General features: G+C 40.0%; 1 protein-coding gene and 1 long non-coding RNA gene across 3 annotated transcripts in view; one reads left to right on the plus strand and one right to left on the minus strand.

Annotated features, from left to right (window-relative positions):
- slc5a9 (solute carrier family 5 member 9) overlaps window positions 1-8460 on the minus strand; it is a 28736-nt gene extending 20276 nt beyond the window's left edge. The window contains exons 1-4 of one of the 2 annotated variants that reach the window (XM_060932126.1): window positions 8332-8460; window positions 8121-8192; window positions 7660-7764; window positions 6140-6304 (exon numbers count right to left, since the gene is read on the minus strand). In XM_060932126.1, coding sequence (XP_060788109.1) covers window positions 6140-6304; window positions 7660-7764; window positions 8121-8192; window positions 8332-8460 — 471 coding nt within the window. Of the gene's footprint in view, window positions 1-6139; window positions 6305-7655; window positions 7765-8120; window positions 8193-8331 lie in introns of those variants that run through there. The other variant, XM_060932127.1, reaches the window with a different exon arrangement.
- LOC132893226 (uncharacterized) overlaps window positions 1743-17609 on the plus strand; it is a 32908-nt gene continuing 17041 nt past the window's right edge. Inside the window, exons 1-2 of the long non-coding RNA XR_009655536.1 lie at window positions 1743-1853; window positions 2976-3064. This is a non-coding gene — a long non-coding RNA (uncharacterized LOC132893226). The remainder of the gene's footprint in view (window positions 1854-2975; window positions 3065-17609) is intronic.

The following is a 17609-nucleotide window of genomic DNA, read 5'->3' on the forward strand; positions in this document are numbered from 1 at the left end:
ATTATTATAAGGCATCTAAGGTACTTTACAGTATATAAGGCAGCCTCCTTAATCATATCACAGTCCATCCATTATCCATAACCGCTTATCCTGTGCAGAGTCGTGGGCAAGCTGGAGCCTATCTCACCTGACTATGGGTGAGAGGCGGGGTACACCCTGAACAAGTGGTCAGATCATCGCAGGGCTGACACATAGAGACAAACAATCATTCACACTCACATTCACACCTACGGTCAATTTAGAGCCACCGATTAGCCTAACCTGCATGTATTTGGACTGTGGGGGAAACCGGAGCACCCGGAGGAAACCCACGCAGACACGGGGAGAACATATAAACTCCACAGGCCCCCATCAGCCACTGGGCTCAAACCCAGAACCTTCTTGCTGTGACATGACAGTGCTAACCACTACACCACCATGCTGCCTCTCACACAACATAGAAACTCTGGAAACTCCTGATGTGACACTAGCCAGGTTTCCATTGCAGTTTTTTGTAAAATAGAGGCAATATTTAAAAAATATTCGACAAAACACAATTGTGAATGGTATGTTTCCATTGAGTGATGTAATGCCATTAAAGCTGGGTTTTCTCCTCTCGTACTACGTGTTATAGAGTGCTCTTTTTCAGAACGGTAGCGTTCCATTTGCTCTTCATGCCATGTCATGTGACTTAAATGTGAAAAATGTGTTTCCATTCTAATTTACTGAAATATTGCTATATCGAATCTTCTGAAAAACCACCTCATACGAGCGATAAAAACTTTTTTGCGATAGTTCATGGTTGTTGTTTTTTTTCCAAAATTCATGTGTTTCCATTACTCATTTCTTAGTTTGCAATTTCAAATTGCACATCAAGCAGACTAATTGAAAGACAACTACAGATTAGTAATTAGCAACCTATTTGTACTAACATGAGGATGTGTTTTTGATGGAGACTACAAAGAATGTTTATAAGTCACTTTGTATAAGGCCATCTGCTAAAAGCTGTGAATAGACAGTACCAGCCAAAAGTTTGGACACTCCTTCTAATTCACTGTTTTTTCTTTATTTTTTTTATTAATTAAAAGACAGTTCATGTCTTAAAGTAATGATCTATGTCATGTCTCTTGACTTAGTTGAGCGGTTCTACAGTTGTGGAATAGGGATATTTACTGTATTTTTATCATTTACTATTTACTGTTTGATCTCAAACACATTAAGAAGGCAAAAAATTGCACTAATTAACTGATGAAGCTGGTTAAGATAATGCCAATAGTGTGCAAAGTGTCATCATGGTTAATGGTGGCTACTTTGAAGAATCTAAAATATTTTAACACTTTTTTGTTTACCACATAATTTCATACACTCACTGGTCACTTTAATAGGAACTTGTTCTTGATTCTAAGGTTCCTGTTCTTGGTTGGCAGGAGTGGAACCTAATGTGGTCTTCTGCTGTTGCATGCTGAGATGCTTTTCTGCTCACTACGGTTGTAAAGAGTTGCTATATCCTTCCTGGCAGCTTGAACCAATCTGGCCATTTTCCTCTGACCTCTCTTATCAACAAGGCGTTTCCACCCACAGAACTGTCGCTCAGTCAGGGTTTGTTTTTTTTGGGCACCATTTTGTGTAAACTTGAGAGACTGTTGTGTGTGAAAACCCCAGGAGATCAGCCGTTTCTGAAATACTCAAACCAGTCCGTCTGGCACCAACACCCATGCCACACCCATGCATTACATTTTTTCCCATTCTGATGTTTGGCATGAACATTAACTGAAGCTCTTGATTTGTATCTCCATGATTTTATGTCAAGGGATTGGCTGATTAGAGAACTGCATAAAACAGCAGGTTTACAGGTGTACCTAATAAAGTGGCAGGTGAGTGTATATGTTCCATATTATTTCATAGTTTTGATGTCTTCAGTGTTGTTCTCACTCACTCACTCACTCACCCTGATGCCCTGTTGGCAAATTGGCCTGTCAGTTGCCAGCCTCTTACAAGGCTGTCTGTGTCGATCTTGAGCACACTTCATCTATCCTTATCAAAAAGAAGTATATTTCAAGTTCATTTTATTAAGTATACTTAAGTAAAGTATATTTCCTTAAGTATACTTTTGTGTACCAAGTATACTGATATCAGTGTACTTACAGTATACTTGTAAGTAAACTAATCTAATACTGCTTGGGACTAAATTGGCCCACTTCTAGTTTATAAAAAGTATACTTTAAGTCTAAGAGAAGTAAACTTTGAGTATACAACTAGTATTTTTTATTTTGTACTGCAAGTATACCACAAGTAAACTTATATACTAATAGTTTACTAGTTCTATACTTGTAGTCCACTCTTTAGTTTACAAAAGCATACTTCATAGTGTACTGGAAATATACTATTGGTTTACTCGTTACACACTTCTAGTCCACTTTTTAGTTTATAAAAGTACAGTGGTACGCAAAAGTTTGTGCACCCCTGGTCAAAATTGCTGTTACTGTGAACAGTTAAGCAAGTTGAAGATGAAATGATCTCCAAAAGGCATAAAGTTAAAGATGACTCATTCCCTTTATATTTTAAGCAAAAACAATTTTTTATTTTCATCTTTTACATTTTCAAAATGACAAAAAAGGAAAAGGGCCCGAAGCAAAAGTTTGGGCACCCTGCATGGTTAGTACCTAGTAATACCCCCTTTGGCAAGTATCACAGCTTGTAAACACTTTTTGTAGCCAGCTAATAATCTTTCAGTTCTTACCTGGGGGATTTTCACACATTCGTTCTTGCAAAAGGCTTCCAGTTCTACAAGTTTCTTGGGCTGTCTTGCATGCACTGCTCTTTTGAGATCTATCCACAGATTTTCAATGCTGTTTAGGTCAGGGGACTGTGAGGGCCAGGGCAAAACCTTCAGCTTGTGCCTCTTGAGGTATTCCATTGTAGATTTTGAGGTGTGTTTTGGATCATCGTCTTATTGTAGGACCCATCCTCTTTTTAACTTCAACCTTTTTTTACAGATGGCGTGATGTTTGCTTCCAGAATTTGCTGGTATTTTAGAAGAAGAAAGAAGAAACCTCTGGCCCTGTCCACACGGCAATGGATTCAGGTGAATCCGATAACATTGTTTATCGTTTCGGCCTGGCGTCCACACGGCACCGGCGTTTTGGGTGCCCCAAAACGATATTTTTTGAGAACGGTTTCCAGAGTGGAAAAATCTGGCAACGGCGCCGTTGCGAAGTCGTCTGGATGAGTAGAACGGATTTGTTTACGATGACGTCACAACCACATGACTAGAACAAGCAGCACTCTCGCGCGCATCATTCGTAACAACAACAGCAACAATGGCGGACCCCAGAGTAGTAGTAGTTTCAGTGCTGCAGTCGCTGCTAAGTTTAGCAGACAAGAGAGTCGGTTTTTCCTCGCGTAGTCGCAGCCATCTTCTTGTTGTTGTTGTTGTGTGTTTGTTCCTGTGAGTGCTTCACGCCGGGTAGAAGAAGGGGTTTATGTGCATGCGTCCTACTTCTTCTATTGTTCTGGTGTCTCCGATGGGACCGTCTTACAGTGCACGTAGAGGTGTGGCATGTGTATTGCATCGTTTTCAGCAAGCGTTGCGTTGCCATATGTACCTGATATTTTACTGATCCGTTGCCCATGTGGACGCGATATTTTTTTTACCCGCTAAAAAAAAAATCTCGTTGCTGTTGTCGTGTGGATGTAGCCTTTATTTCTCACATGCACACTTCAAGCACAGTGAAATTCATCCTCTGCATTTAACCCATCTGTGAACACGCACACACACACAGCAGTGGGCAGCCACACTAGAGCGCCCAGGGAGCAGTCAGGGGTTAAGTACCTTGCTCAACGGCACTTCAGCCCAAGGCCGCCCCACATTAACCTAACTGCATGTCTTTGGACTGTGGGGGAAACCGGAGCACCCAGAGGAAACCCACGCAGAGAACATGCAAACTCCACACAGAAAGGCCCTCGCCGGCCGCTGGGTTCAAACCTAGAACCTTCTTGCTGTGAGGCGACCGTGCTAACCACTACACCACCGTGCCACCCACGGATGGATTTATTTGAATCCATGCTTCCCTCGACCAATGAAATGTGCCCTGTGCCACTGGCTGCAACACAACCCCAAAGCATGATCGATCCACACCCATGCTTCAGAGTTGGAGAGGTGTTCTTTTCCTGGAATTTGGCACCCTTTTTTCTCCAAACATACCTTTGCACATTTTGGCCAAAAAGTTCTATTTTGATTTCATCAGTCCACAGGACTTGTTTCCAAAATGCATCAGGCTTATTTAGATGTTCATTTGCAAACTTCAGATGCTGAATTTTGTGGCTAGGATGCAGGAACGGTTTTCTTCTGATGACTCTCCCATGAAGGTCATATTTGTTCAGGCGTCGCTGCATAGTAGAGCAGTGCACCACCACTCCAGGGTCTGCGAAATCTTTCTGAAGGTCTTTTGCAGTCAAACAGGGGTTTTTATTTGCTTTTCTAGCAATCCAACGAGCAGTTCTTTCAGAAAGTTTTCTTCATCTTCCAGACTTCACCTTGATCTCCACTGTTTCTGTTAACTGCCATTTCTTAATAACATTACAATCTGAGGAAACAGCTACCTGAAAACACTTTGCTACGTTCTTGTAGCCTTCTCCTGCTTTGTGAGCATCAATTATTTTATTATTCAGAATGCGAGGGAGTTGCTTAGAGGAGCCCATGGCTGTTGATTTTAGGGACAAGTTTGAGGAGTCAGAGAATTTATACAGCTTTGAAATCTGCATCATCTGACCTTTCCTAATGAAGAATTTGAACAAGCCACAGCTCAATAAGCTAATTAAGGTCTGGAACCTTGGTAAAAGTTAGCTGAGAACTCAAATGTATTGGGGCGCCCAAACTTTCGCATGGTGTTCTTTTTCTTTTTTCACTCTCCGATTGTACAAAACAAAAATAATACACAAATCTTGCAGAAAACGCTGAAAAGAAACGTGTCATCTTTACCTTTATGCCTTTTAGCGATCAGTTCATCTTCTGCTCACTTAACTATTCACAGTAACAGACATTTTCAGTAAGGGTGCCCAAACTTTGCATGCCACTGTATACTTTAAGTCTAAGAGAAGTATACTCTGAGTATACAACTAGTATTTTTTATTTTGTACTGCAAGTATACCACAAGTAAACTTACATACTAATAGTTTACTAGTTCTATACTTGTAGTTCACTCTTTAGTTTACAAAAGCATACTTCATAGTGTACTGGAAATATACTATTGGTTTACTCGTTACACACTTCTAGTCCACTTTTTAGTTTATAAAAGTATACTTTATAGCATATCGGAAATATACTATTAGTATTCCACCCCAGAGCTGACTACAAACTTATGGTACATGTAGGTTTAAAAGATGGGATTTAAATCATGCTGCCGTATATCACAAAGAAGCCAATATGTGTGAAAAACAAGTATTTTATAGGCTACTATCAAAAGGATAAGCACAACTACAGAGCAAGTACACTTAAACATAAGGCACAAATATTTTAATACTTTATTACACTTTTGTTAAGTATATCTTGATCATAAGTTTAAGTATGAGCTTAATATACTTAGACTTTTCCATATACTTTTCAGTATAAGCCAAGTATACTTATGTATAACTTTATTAAGTATATCTCTGATAAGTAAATAAAAAGTAAACTGAAAGCATACTCTCTTATTTTTAGTTTAAAAGAAGTATACTTAGAAGCACACTTGAATAAACTTCTTTTTTTGTAAGGGTACCGCTAGCTTGCTAGGGCTGTTACAGCTTCCCCAGACAAACAACCATTCACACACATTCACACCTATGGACAATTTAGAGAAACCAGTTAACCTAACTGCATGTCTTTGGACTGTGGGGGAAACCAGAGCACCTGGAGGAACGCAGACACGGGGAGAACATGCAAACTCCATACAGAAAGGTCTCTGTCGGCTGTGAGGTTTAAACCCAGAACCTTCTTGCTGTGGGGCAACAGTGCTAACCACTGCACCACTGTGCCACCCATAGTGTTGTTCTACAATGTAGAAAATAGTCAAAATACAGAAAAACCTATGAATGAGTAGGTGTGTCCAAACTTTTAACTGGTACTGTAAATGAAATTTTAAATCATTCTTTATGTTCATTAAAACATGCTTCAACTTCTTACTGATATCTTGGTGAAGATGTAGAGAATGAGAGACAGAACGCTCATGTAGATCCGAATGCGCTGGCCTCCAAACCTCTTCCTGAGATATTCAGGCATGGTGACGACTCCAGCAGAAATGTATACCGGCACAAAGATCCAGCCCAAAGCAATGAGGACCCATGCTGCCTATTATAAACAGCAGAACATTTTCCACACACCACTGTCAGTATGGGAATGGTGGTTGGACGGATGTAAGTGCAGGAAGAGTTTATTTACAGACAAACAATACAAAACCATAAGACAGAAGCAGGGTTGTGAAACAGGCAAGAGTGATTTAAGGCGCAAACAGGATGTCAGATGAAATGCAAAGCTGGGAAAAGTGGAGCTGAGAAAACAGAACACAGATTCGAGAACCAGAAAAGCACAAAACAATATACGGTTCGGTAATGCGGAGTACTAAATACAACACGTATACTTCGCAAACTCTGTGTGCTTGCAGAGTCCTTATAAGTGCGTGCCGTGATTGCACTCTGATCAGGAACAGGTGCATAGTCCTTGCAGCGCGTGTTGCACATGGTAGTCTTGGACATGTGCTTTACATTCAGAGCGCAAATGTACATGGACATGACACACACTTTATTGTTGTATACTGACTGGCTGATATGTTTATTGCCTTATAGTTATTGCAGAAAAATTGGCTGATCCCTCAAATCATAAATATATAAACCATAAATAAATTTACGTACTTATTTACTTTCTTACCTTCCCTTGGTTGCCTTCAAAGGTCACATGATTAATACCATTTCCTGATAAAATTTTCTCTAAGAGGATCAACTGAGAAGTTTTACATTACATGGCAGCCTTTCCTCTCTTATTTTGATAAAGTGTCTAGAGCTTCCAGTACTTAATTTCAAATAGAAAACATTAGACCAGAAAAAAACTTAAGACAGTAACACTCTTCATGCTCTTTGCTTTAGTATGGAAATGGACCAATGTGGGTGGTGAGGGTGGGTAGGTTTCTTTTCTTTTTTCTGTTATTTCAATTTTTGCTTGTTGTCTGATGGTTTATGAAAAAATGGGACATGCCCGTTCCTGTTTTGTGATATGTACACTGAAACTATATCCTAATAAAACAAATTATTTAAAAAAATACCATTTCCTCGCACTTATTGAATATCACGCTTTGATCAAATTGTTGAATAGCTATAGGCCATAACAAAATGGACATAAGCCTAATCATGTTGAGTTTGTAATCAGACACCAGCTGTCAGAATGTCCATGATGCTCCTTCAGCACAGTCAGAATGGTATCTTTTAATGCAAATTTCTCACTTTTTCTTACTTTATTTTTATTTCTGGGGTAATCAGATTTTAAGAATGCTGGAACTTTAATGCTGATTGAGATACATGAAAAGAAAAAAATTCAGTTTGACAAAGTCTGTAGCTTTCAGGAGCTCTATATTATAGAGAATGTCAGAGTGTGACAGGTTTTCCCAGGCTGCTCCACATTTTCTTCCCAAAGTGAAAATATTCAGGACTTACATTCCACTCAAATCCCCCGACAGCGATTCCCCCTGCTGCCCCAGTGCCTGCTAATCCAATGAACAAGCCACTGCCAACATTACTGGACATCAAAGAAGCGCCAATCTATCAGAAAACAAACAGGCAAAAGTCATATTTTTTTAACTCATTAAAAATATAATTGATTCATAAACTGGATTATGTATTTTATCCATCCAAATGAGCAATATCTAAGCAACCACCTTGTATCATTACTAATATCTTTCTGCATGTGCACATTATCACTGATAACTAAAACCTACCAGGAAATAGTTTTATCACTAGTGCTTTTATTATTTCTATCTTACTATCGATGGTCATGTCAGATTAACCGTACTAACAGCAGAAACCCTTTCCTCTCCACATATACAGTAGATTTAAAATATTCAAATAAAAGGACTGCAAATTGTGACAAAACTGAAAAAAAAAAAAAAACAACTCACTGGCCACCATGTCATGGATCTGCCTGCTAAGAAGTATCCTCCAATGGTTCCCCTGTTGGCTCTGATAGATGACTTAAAAATAAACGAAACTCATAAGTAGCTAACATCATCAATTAAAGAGAAAGGTTTGGAAAAAAGACACATTTGCTTGCTTTATTGCATGCCTTAGTTTAAAAAAAAAGTGAAAAAAGGCCATAAACAGTGAACATACCCATATTCCCACTGCCAGCACAAATATAAAGTAGACCACCACAACCACAATATCAGCGATCTCCAGTGTGAACTTGCCATTCTGTCCTGGCTCGGCTGTGCCTGTCACCAGCTCAGGTGCAGATGTCATTTTAAAAATACAATAGACAAAGAGTGTGAACTTTGAGGCTAGAGCTGATTCAGTGAATGATTAATCACGCTGTTATCAAAAAAATGTTGAGAACTCAGTGTATTAGTAATTTATAAACCTGAAGCATACAGTGGGGCAAAAAAGTATTTAGTCAGCCACCAATTGTGCAAGTTCTCCCACTTAAAAAGATGAGAGAGGCCTGTAATTTTCATCATAGGTACACTTCAACTATGAGAGACAGAATGGGGGGAAAGAATCCAGGAAATCACATTGTAGGATTTTTAATGAATTAATTGGTAAATTCCTCAGTAAAATAAGTATTTGGTCACCTACAAACAAGCAAGATTTCTGGCTCTCACAGACCTGTAACTTCTTCTTTAAGAGGCTCCTCTGTCCTCCACTCGTTACCTGTATTAATGGCACCTGTTTGAACTCATTATCAGTATAAAAGACACCTGTCCACAACCTCAAACAGTCACACTCCAAGCTCCACTATGGCCAAGACCAAAGAGCTGTCAAAGGACACCAGAAACAAAATTGTAGACCTGCACCAGGCTGGGAAGACTGAATCTGCAATAGGTAAGCAGCTTGGTGTGAAGAAATCAACTGTGGGAGCAATTATTAGAAAATGGAAGACATACAAGACCACTGATAATCTCCCTCAATCTGGGGCTCCACGCAAGAGCTCACCCCGTGGGGTCAAAATGATCACAAGAACGGTGAGCAAAAATCCCAGAACCACATGGGGGGGACCTAGTGAATGAACTGCAGAGAGCTGGGACCAAAGTAACAAAGGCTACCATCAGTAACACTACGCCGCCAGGGACTCAGATCCTGCAGTGCCAGACGTGTCCCCCTGCTTAAGCCAGTACATGTCCAGGCCCGTCTGAAGTTTGCTAGAGAGCATTTGGATGATCCAGAAGAGGACTGGGAGAATGTCATATGGCCAGATGAAACCAAAATACAACTCATCTCATCTCATCATCTCTAGCCACTTTATCCTTCTACAGGGTTGCAGGCAAGCTGGAGCCTATCCCAGCTGACTACGGGCGAAAGGCGGGGTACACCCTGGACAAGTCGCCAGGTCATCACAGGGCTGACACATAGACACAGACAACCATTCACACTCACATTCACACCTACGGTCAATTTAGAGTCACCAGTTAACCTAACCTGCATGTCTTTGGACTGTGGGGGAAACCGGAGCACCTGGAGGAAACCCACGCGGACACAGGGAGAACATGCAAACTCCACACAGAAAGGCCCTCGCCGGCCCCGGGGCTCGAACCCAGGACCTTCTTGCTGTGAGGCGACAGCGCTAACCACTACACCACCGTGCCGCCCCCAAAATACAACTTTTTGGTAAAAACTCAACTTGTCGTGTTTGGAGGAGAAAGAATGCTGAGTTGCATCCAAAGAACACCATACCTACTGTGAAGCATGGGGGTGGAAACATCATGCTTTGGGGCTGTTTTTCTGCAAAGGGACCAGGACGACTGATCCATGTAAAGGAAAGAATGAATGGGGCCATGTATCATAAGATTTTGAGTGAAAACCTTCTTCCATCAGCAAGGGCATTGAAGATGAAACGTGGCTGGGTCTTTCAGCATGACAATGATCCCAAACTCACCGCCCGGGTAATGAAGGAGTGGCTTCGTAAGAAGCATTTCAAGGTCCTGGAGTGGCCTAGCCAGTCTCCAGATCTCAACCCCATAGAAAATCTTTGGAGGGAGTTGAAAGTCCATGTTGCCCAGCGACAGCCCCAAAACATCACTGCTCTAGAGGAGATCTGCATGGAGGAATGGGCCAAAATACCAGCAACAGTGTGTGAAAACCTTGTGAAGACTTACAGAAAACATTTGACCTCTGTCATTGCCAACAAAGGGTATATAACAAAGTATTGAGATGAACTTTTGTTGTTGACCAAATACTTATTTTCCACCATAATTTGCAAATAAATTCTTTAAAAATCAGACAATGTGATTTTCTGGATTTTTTTTTTTTTTTCATTTTGTCTCACATAGTTGAGGTATACCTATGTTGAAAATTACAGGCCTCTCTCATCTTTTTAAGTGGGAGAACTTGCACAATTGGTGACTGACTAAATACTTTTTTGCCCCACTGTAGGTGAGAAGACCTTCACACCAGGATGTAGAATGCAGAGACCAATATAAAAACACTTACCAGTCCATCTGCCAGGACGTACTCAGGGCTTCTCAGTGATAATTTTGAAGACTTTTTCAATGCAATGTCAAATTGGAAATAGTGATATAGCAAACATTAAAAAAAAACTTTTGATCATAACATTCACAGGCTATATGTTTTCTATGCAATAAAGACTACAGAACTAAATACAGTTGTCACACTGTGTGTGATATTACAGAAAGGTCATATGACAATATTCAGACATTTTCACAGTACTCAATATTGTATGTACCATGTATCATGCTATTTATTTATTTTAAATAAAGTGCTGATAATAATAGCATCATATAAAAAATTATCCCTCAGCTCGGAGTCTATACCATGAAAACTAGGCTTTTGGGGGTTTGGAGAAAACCCAAGAACACAGGAGAAACCCACATGGACACAGGTAGAACAGGCTCAGAAACTTGACAGAAAAAGTGACCTGAGCTCAGGATCAATCCTGGATCTGCAAGGCTATAACACTACCAACTGCACCATGGTGCCTCCCCCACATAAAAACTATCGTAATATATAGTATATGATTTAAATGTGGTATTAACTGTCATTGTTTTATTTAATGTTTTTGCAAACATAAATGATTTACAACTCCAAATCAGAAAAAGGCAAGGCAAGTTTATTTGTATAGCGCATTTCATACACACAGGCAATTCAATGTGCTTCACAAAAAATAAAAGCATAAGAACAGTAACAAAGAATTAAAGTAAAAGTAAAATAATTAAAATCCAAGATTAAAAAGAAATTTAAATAAAGAAAGTAAAATCATTAAAATCAAAATTAAAAGAAATTATATTAAAGGAAATTAATCACACTTTAGGTAAAAATTAATCAAGTGAAAGCATCTGAAAACAGCTTCATCTTGAGCCTGGATTTAAAACTAACAACAGTAGGAGCATTTTTAATATCATCTGGAAGTTGGTTCCAAAGCTTAGCAGCATAGCAACTAAAGGCTGCTTCACCACACTTCGTTTTGACAGCTGGTATTACTAGCAAGTTTTTCTCTTGTGATCTTAGAGACCTAGTTGGTGCATATAATTGAAACATATCCAGTAGGTAGCTGGGTCCCATCCCATTTAATGTTTTAAATAGGAGAAGTAATGCTTTAAAGTCAATTCTATAGCTCACTGGGAGCCAGTGCAGAGACCTTAGGATTGGAGTGATATGGACTACCCTTTTTGTTCTTGTAAGAACCCTTGCTGCTGCATTTTGGATTAGTTGAAGCTCTTTGATGGTCTTTTTTGGAAGACCTGTGAAAAGGCTATTGCAGTAATCAACCCTACTGGAGATGAAAGCATGAATAAGTTTTTCTAGATCATGTTTTGACATGAGACCCCTGAGTTTAGAAATGTTTTTTAGGTGATAGAATGCAGACTTTTTTACCACTTTCATATGACTGTTGAAGTTAAGTTCGCTGTCAATAAGGACACCAAGGTTTTTGACAGTATCCTTTGCTTTAAGCCCCTTAGTTTCAAGAACAGTGGCAATCCTAAGCCTTTCCTCCTTTTTGCCAAATATAATTGCTTCAGTTTTATCTGCGTTCAGCTGAAGAAAATTGTGAGACATCCATTTGTTAATTTGGTCAATGCATCTATGAAGAGACTCAAGAGGGGCATAGTCATTAGGTGACATAGCTAAGTAAAGCTGAGTGTCATCTGCATAGCTATGGAAGTTTATTGAGTTATTCTTAATAATTTGTCCAAGTGGGAGCATATAAAGGTTGAATAGTAATGGTCTCAGGACTGAGCCCTGGGGAACCCCACAGTTCAAGGACACGGGTGATGAACTGTGGCCTCCAATGGCCACATAAAAAAATCTTTGTTGTAGGTAAGATTTTAACCAGTTGATTACTATACCAGTAAATCTAACCCAGTGCTCCAGTCGATGTAACAGTATGGAATGATCTACCGTGTCAAATGCAGCACTTAAGTCTAAAAGCACCAAGACTGATGTTTTACCAGCATCAGAATTAAGACGTAGGTCATTCATGACTTTAGTAAGAGCTGTTTCAGTGCTATGATTGGCACGAAAACCTGACTGAAACTTATCAAAACATCCATTTAATGTCAGGAAGGCAGTTAATTGATTAAAAACAATTTTTTCAATTATTTTACCAACGAATGGCAAATTGGATATGGGCCTGTAGTTGTTGAGTACTGAGACATCCAGGTTATTCTTTTTCAGTAGGGGTTTTACAACCGCTTTTTTCAGAGATGAGGGAAACATGCCAGTTCGTAAGGAGGTGTTGATAATCTGAAGTACCTCGTCTGATATTAGGTGAAGAACAGATTTGAAAAAGACTGTAGGTAAAATGTCCAGTTCAGATGTGGAGGAGCTGAGACTTTGTACTGTTTTTCTCAGAGTCTCAACATCAATTAAACTAAATTTTGACATTGTATTACGACCCCCTCTCTCTTTATCCAATGGTTCCAGATTTTGAAGTGTTTGCACCTGTGTGGCTATATTAATACGTATTTTATCAATCTTTCCTTTGAAAAAAGATGCAAAGTCGTTGCATGTATTAACTGAGAGAAATTCAGAAGGCATTTGTTTTGATGGGTTTGTTAGCTTTTCAACTGTAGAAAATAGCACACGGGTATTGTTGATATTCCTATTAATAATGTCAGCAAAAAAAGACTGTCTTGCTTTAGAAATTTCTAAGTTGAATTTACATAACATCCCTTTGTAGATTTGATAATGAATCTGGAGTTTAGATTTACGCCATTTTCTTTCAGACTTTCTACATTCCCTCTTTAACATTTTAACTGCTGGATTTAGTTTCCAGGGTGCTTTTCCTTTGTCTATGGCTCTTTTGGTTTTTAAAGGAGCAATAGCATCCATAATATGATTCATTCTTGAATTAAAAATTTCCATTAGATCATCTGCACAATCTGAAGATTGACATGGGAGTTCTGAGAGTGCCTGCTCAAAAAGAGCTGCTGTGCCATTGGTAATTACCCTCTTTTTTACAGTCACAGACTTGTTTTGAAAGTGAGGGGAAATGGAAACATCAAAGAAAACACAGAAATGATCAGATATACCCAGGTCCATGACACTAGTAGATACATTAAGACCCTTAGTGATGACAAGGTCAAGGGTGTGGCCATGGGAGTGTGTTGGCCCTTGTACATGTTGTGTTAGGTTGAAGGCATCAATCAGTGTAAGAAATTCATTTGCATACGTGTTATCTGGATTATCAACATGGAAGTTAAAATCCCCAGAAATAATAAGATTGTCAAACTCTAAACAAATATTAGACAACAGTTCCCCAAACTCCTCTAGGAACAGTGGTGCAGAAAGTCTTGGTGGTCTGTAAATAGTCAACACTAATATGTTAGAAGAACATTTTAGGATTGCACTTAGGTATTCAAAAGATGTAAAATCACCAAGAGTTGTCTGTTTGTACTGAAAACATGCCTTGTATATATTTGCTATTCCTCCTCCCCGTTTATTGGCTCTTCCAACACTCATGAAATCAAAGAGTGGGGGAGTTGCTTCAATAAGAGTAATAGAGCTACTTGATTGTTCAAGCCAAGTTTCAGTAAGAAGCATAAAATCCAGTTTGTGTGTACCGATGAAGTCATTAATTAAAAAAGGCTTATTAAGTGATCTTACATTCTGAAGAGCTAGTTTTACAGTGAATGTGGGGACAATTTCCACAGAAGCGTTCTGTGGTTGTTTTGGAACTGGAAGGAGATTTGACAAGTTTACCCTATTGATAGGATGAATAAGAACACCTCTCCTTCTTGTTAGCACAGGAATAGAAAAGTACGTCGTGGGTCCCAGCTTATTTTAAAAACTACCATCTGGACCCAGATTATATCAGTTCGTTCCAACATGAAGGTCTTCACTACTGCCGGTGAACTGTAGCTGTGCACATGGTCCTTGAGTCTTATCTGTAATCACAGGGGGAGGTGGTGCCCTCCGTTTCTTGGGTGCTGTAGCAGTAGGATATATCATTACAGATATTGGGGTACACAAGGCCTGACCATGAGACAGCTCTGTGTACAGTACTTGATTTGAGTGTCCTCTTGGGCTTCCCAAAGACACTCGGCTTAAAGACAATAGTCTCTCCATTTTCTCAGGAAAACGCAGTCTGGGGGGTGAAGGAGATACAGAGGGGCTTGGGGTTACATCCACTGTTGTTGGTGGTGATTGCCTATTGCCAGTCTCAGGAGGTTGTGGTGATGCTTGTTTATCTGATTGTCTTTCTGATAGTTCTGCCAGCTTACCTGTTAGCTCAGATATCATGTTGCTAGCCTTGGAAAGTGACGGGGATGTGTGTGGTGATAGATCCACCCTCTGATCATTTTCCTGAACTGTATTGGGGGCAGATGAGTCAGCATGATCCTCTGTAGTTGCTGGGGGCTTAGTTGCCTTCGTTGGTGACAAGGAGTTTTGCTTGACTCCACTGAGAATGAGAACTGAGATTAGACATTTCCCGGAATGTTGTGAATCATCTGTATGTTTGAGGTTGTTTATCATTTTTTCAGTTTGTAATCCATCAGAGTGAGCGTTAGGGAGGTTCAGTTTGTACCCAAACAGAGTTCGTATCAGTGTTGTTAACTCCTTTCAGTGCAGCTACAGAGCGCTTATCAGAGAGTGTACCCAAGGTCGGCATGGAATGGTGGACAGAGTGTTGATAATGGTCTGCCAAGACTTTGGCACCAGTCCAGCTGAGTTCTGTGCTATTTGGGCTGAAAAAGGCTTTGCGTTTCCAGAAAAGGTTAAAGTTGTCAATAAAATTAATGCCAGAGGAAAAACATGTCTTTGCAAGCCAGGTGTTGAGACTGAGCAGTCGGGAAAACCCGTAATTGCCGATCACAGATCCTGGTAATGGACCACTGATAAAAAAAAAGGCATTCCAAGTCCGTTTAGGGCAGAAAAAAGGTCTTTGAAAGATTTCCTCACAGTGAGCTGTTCCCTGAAAACATCATTTGCTCCAACATGCACAATAATGCGTTTAATTGATTTGTAGTTTGACAGTGTAACCGGGAGAACACCGGTAGGGGCGGAACAATAATGTGATGACTGGTTCCCCCGGTCCTATTTAAGTGCGGGACCAATGGCGCAAGCTAGGTTCGACTTGTGGTGTTTCTGGGGTGCTGCGGACAGTGGCTGTGCGTTTTTGCTATCCTTTTAGTGATTTTTGGACTGTGCCGCTGCTTTGGCTAATGCAGTGGGTTACTCCCTTACAAACGCTGATTTCAACAGGCTCTGGTATTGTGTGCCTTCTGTTGATCGTCGTAGTCGTGGATGTCGAGTGTCTTGTGTTGCTTTCCAGTGGCCTAATTCCCAAGATCCATTGCTGTTTTGCCTGAGGCGAGGTTTGTCCTGCTCCCTGTCGCAGTTTCCCATCTTGGCGTGAGAGGCCTATTGTGGGGCTGTGGCTTGTTTGTCTGCTGCTTTTTTTTGTATTGTCTTTTTTTTTTCTGTTTGGTTGTTTGTTTTTTGTCCCTTTTTATTCTTATTTTGGATTTATGTGATTGCTGGTCCAAGTTTGTCCTTGCATGCGCTGGGAGCTTGCTTTGTTTGGCTTGAATCAGTGCTGTCTGTTAGTTTATGTATTATGTGCATTGTTCTTTTTTTTCTTTTTTATTTGTGCAAGCAATCCAACTACTGTGAATTTTCCTTCTCTCCCTCTAGCTCCCCTCCACCTGGTCCCAGGTAGTGAGTGTTTAAGGCTGTAGTGTGTAGATTGTTTTTTTTTTTTACCTTTAATTTTTTGTGTGTGTATTTTTCAGTTTTATTGTGTGTATAATTTAGTTTGTGTAATTTATAGTACTGGCCTTTGTCCTTGTGTTTGACCCTTTTTTTTCTTGTTTGTAGTGTGCACGGGTGGTGGTTTCTTCTATCTAGTCTGTCATAGTCTTAACCTTGCTAATTAATAGGTGTGGTGGGAGAGTGAGAGCGACAGAAGGGAAGTTCCCCTTTTTTTTATCCAGTTTTGGCTAACAGTCTGCTTATTTATCCATATATTTGTGTGTTGCCTCCATTTTATCGCTTGTGAAAAAGAGGGAAGAGGAAATAAAAAGAAATCCTATATTCATATTTCCTTGGTCTGTCCCTTGTTTTCATGAGTGTTGCAGAACGAACCTGTTTTAAGCTTCGAGTCAACCTTTTCAGTCTTGGGGTAGCGCCCCAAGTGGCGTAGTCGAGCACATTGGTTTCCCACTGGTCACAATTTGGCGTAGTCGGCAGGATCTTGCAGAGAAAGAATTGGAGGTCTCACAAGGTTGTTAGCTGGTTGCTTGCATTAATTGATTTTTTTTTTTGTCTTTTGTATATCTGTCACCTTCTTGTTTGTTAGGGGCTGGGTTGCTTGCCGTGTTTTATTAGACGGTATTGTCCCTTTTGTGGTTTTGTTTGTCTTGCCTTTTTAAGGTATATTGTATTTTGTGTATTTGTGTATTTTGTGTGTTTGTGGATTATTTTCTCATTTAAAGGCAAAACAGCAGTGGGCCAACTGGGTTGGAAAGCCGCAGCAGTGGGTTTTTGAACAAGTAAGTGGTCTAAACCTTTAACATGGCGTCGGAATTACAGGAACTCGAGGAGTTGGTACAACAGCTGCAAATGGACAACGAGCGCTTGCGGCGTGAACAGGCCACTGTTAGGACTAGGACTGTTTTGGCCTCTAGAGGCCGCTGTTATTTCCTTTTCATGTCGTGTTTATTTTGGCCTCTAGAGGCCGCCACTGTTCCTGTGTCTTGTGTTTGTGTTAATTGCCTAATTATCTTCACCTGTGTCCTTAATTAGTTTGTCTATTTATACCCCTGAGTTCAGTCCTCTTGTCACGGAGTCTTTGTGCTGTTATGTTTATCTCCAGTTTCCTTTGTACTGTGTTTTTTGATCTTCTTAGCTTTTGTATTTTTGCACTTTGCTTTTCTTTTGGATTATTCTCTTTGGTTTTTTTTTTTGTCTTTTGTTTTGCCCTGTATATAGTGTAT

The sequence above is a fragment of the Neoarius graeffei genome, chromosome 10 (assembly GCF_027579695.1).
Source record: "Neoarius graeffei isolate fNeoGra1 chromosome 10, fNeoGra1.pri, whole genome shotgun sequence".
Lineage (NCBI taxonomy): Eukaryota > Metazoa > Chordata > Actinopteri > Siluriformes > Ariidae > Neoarius > Neoarius graeffei.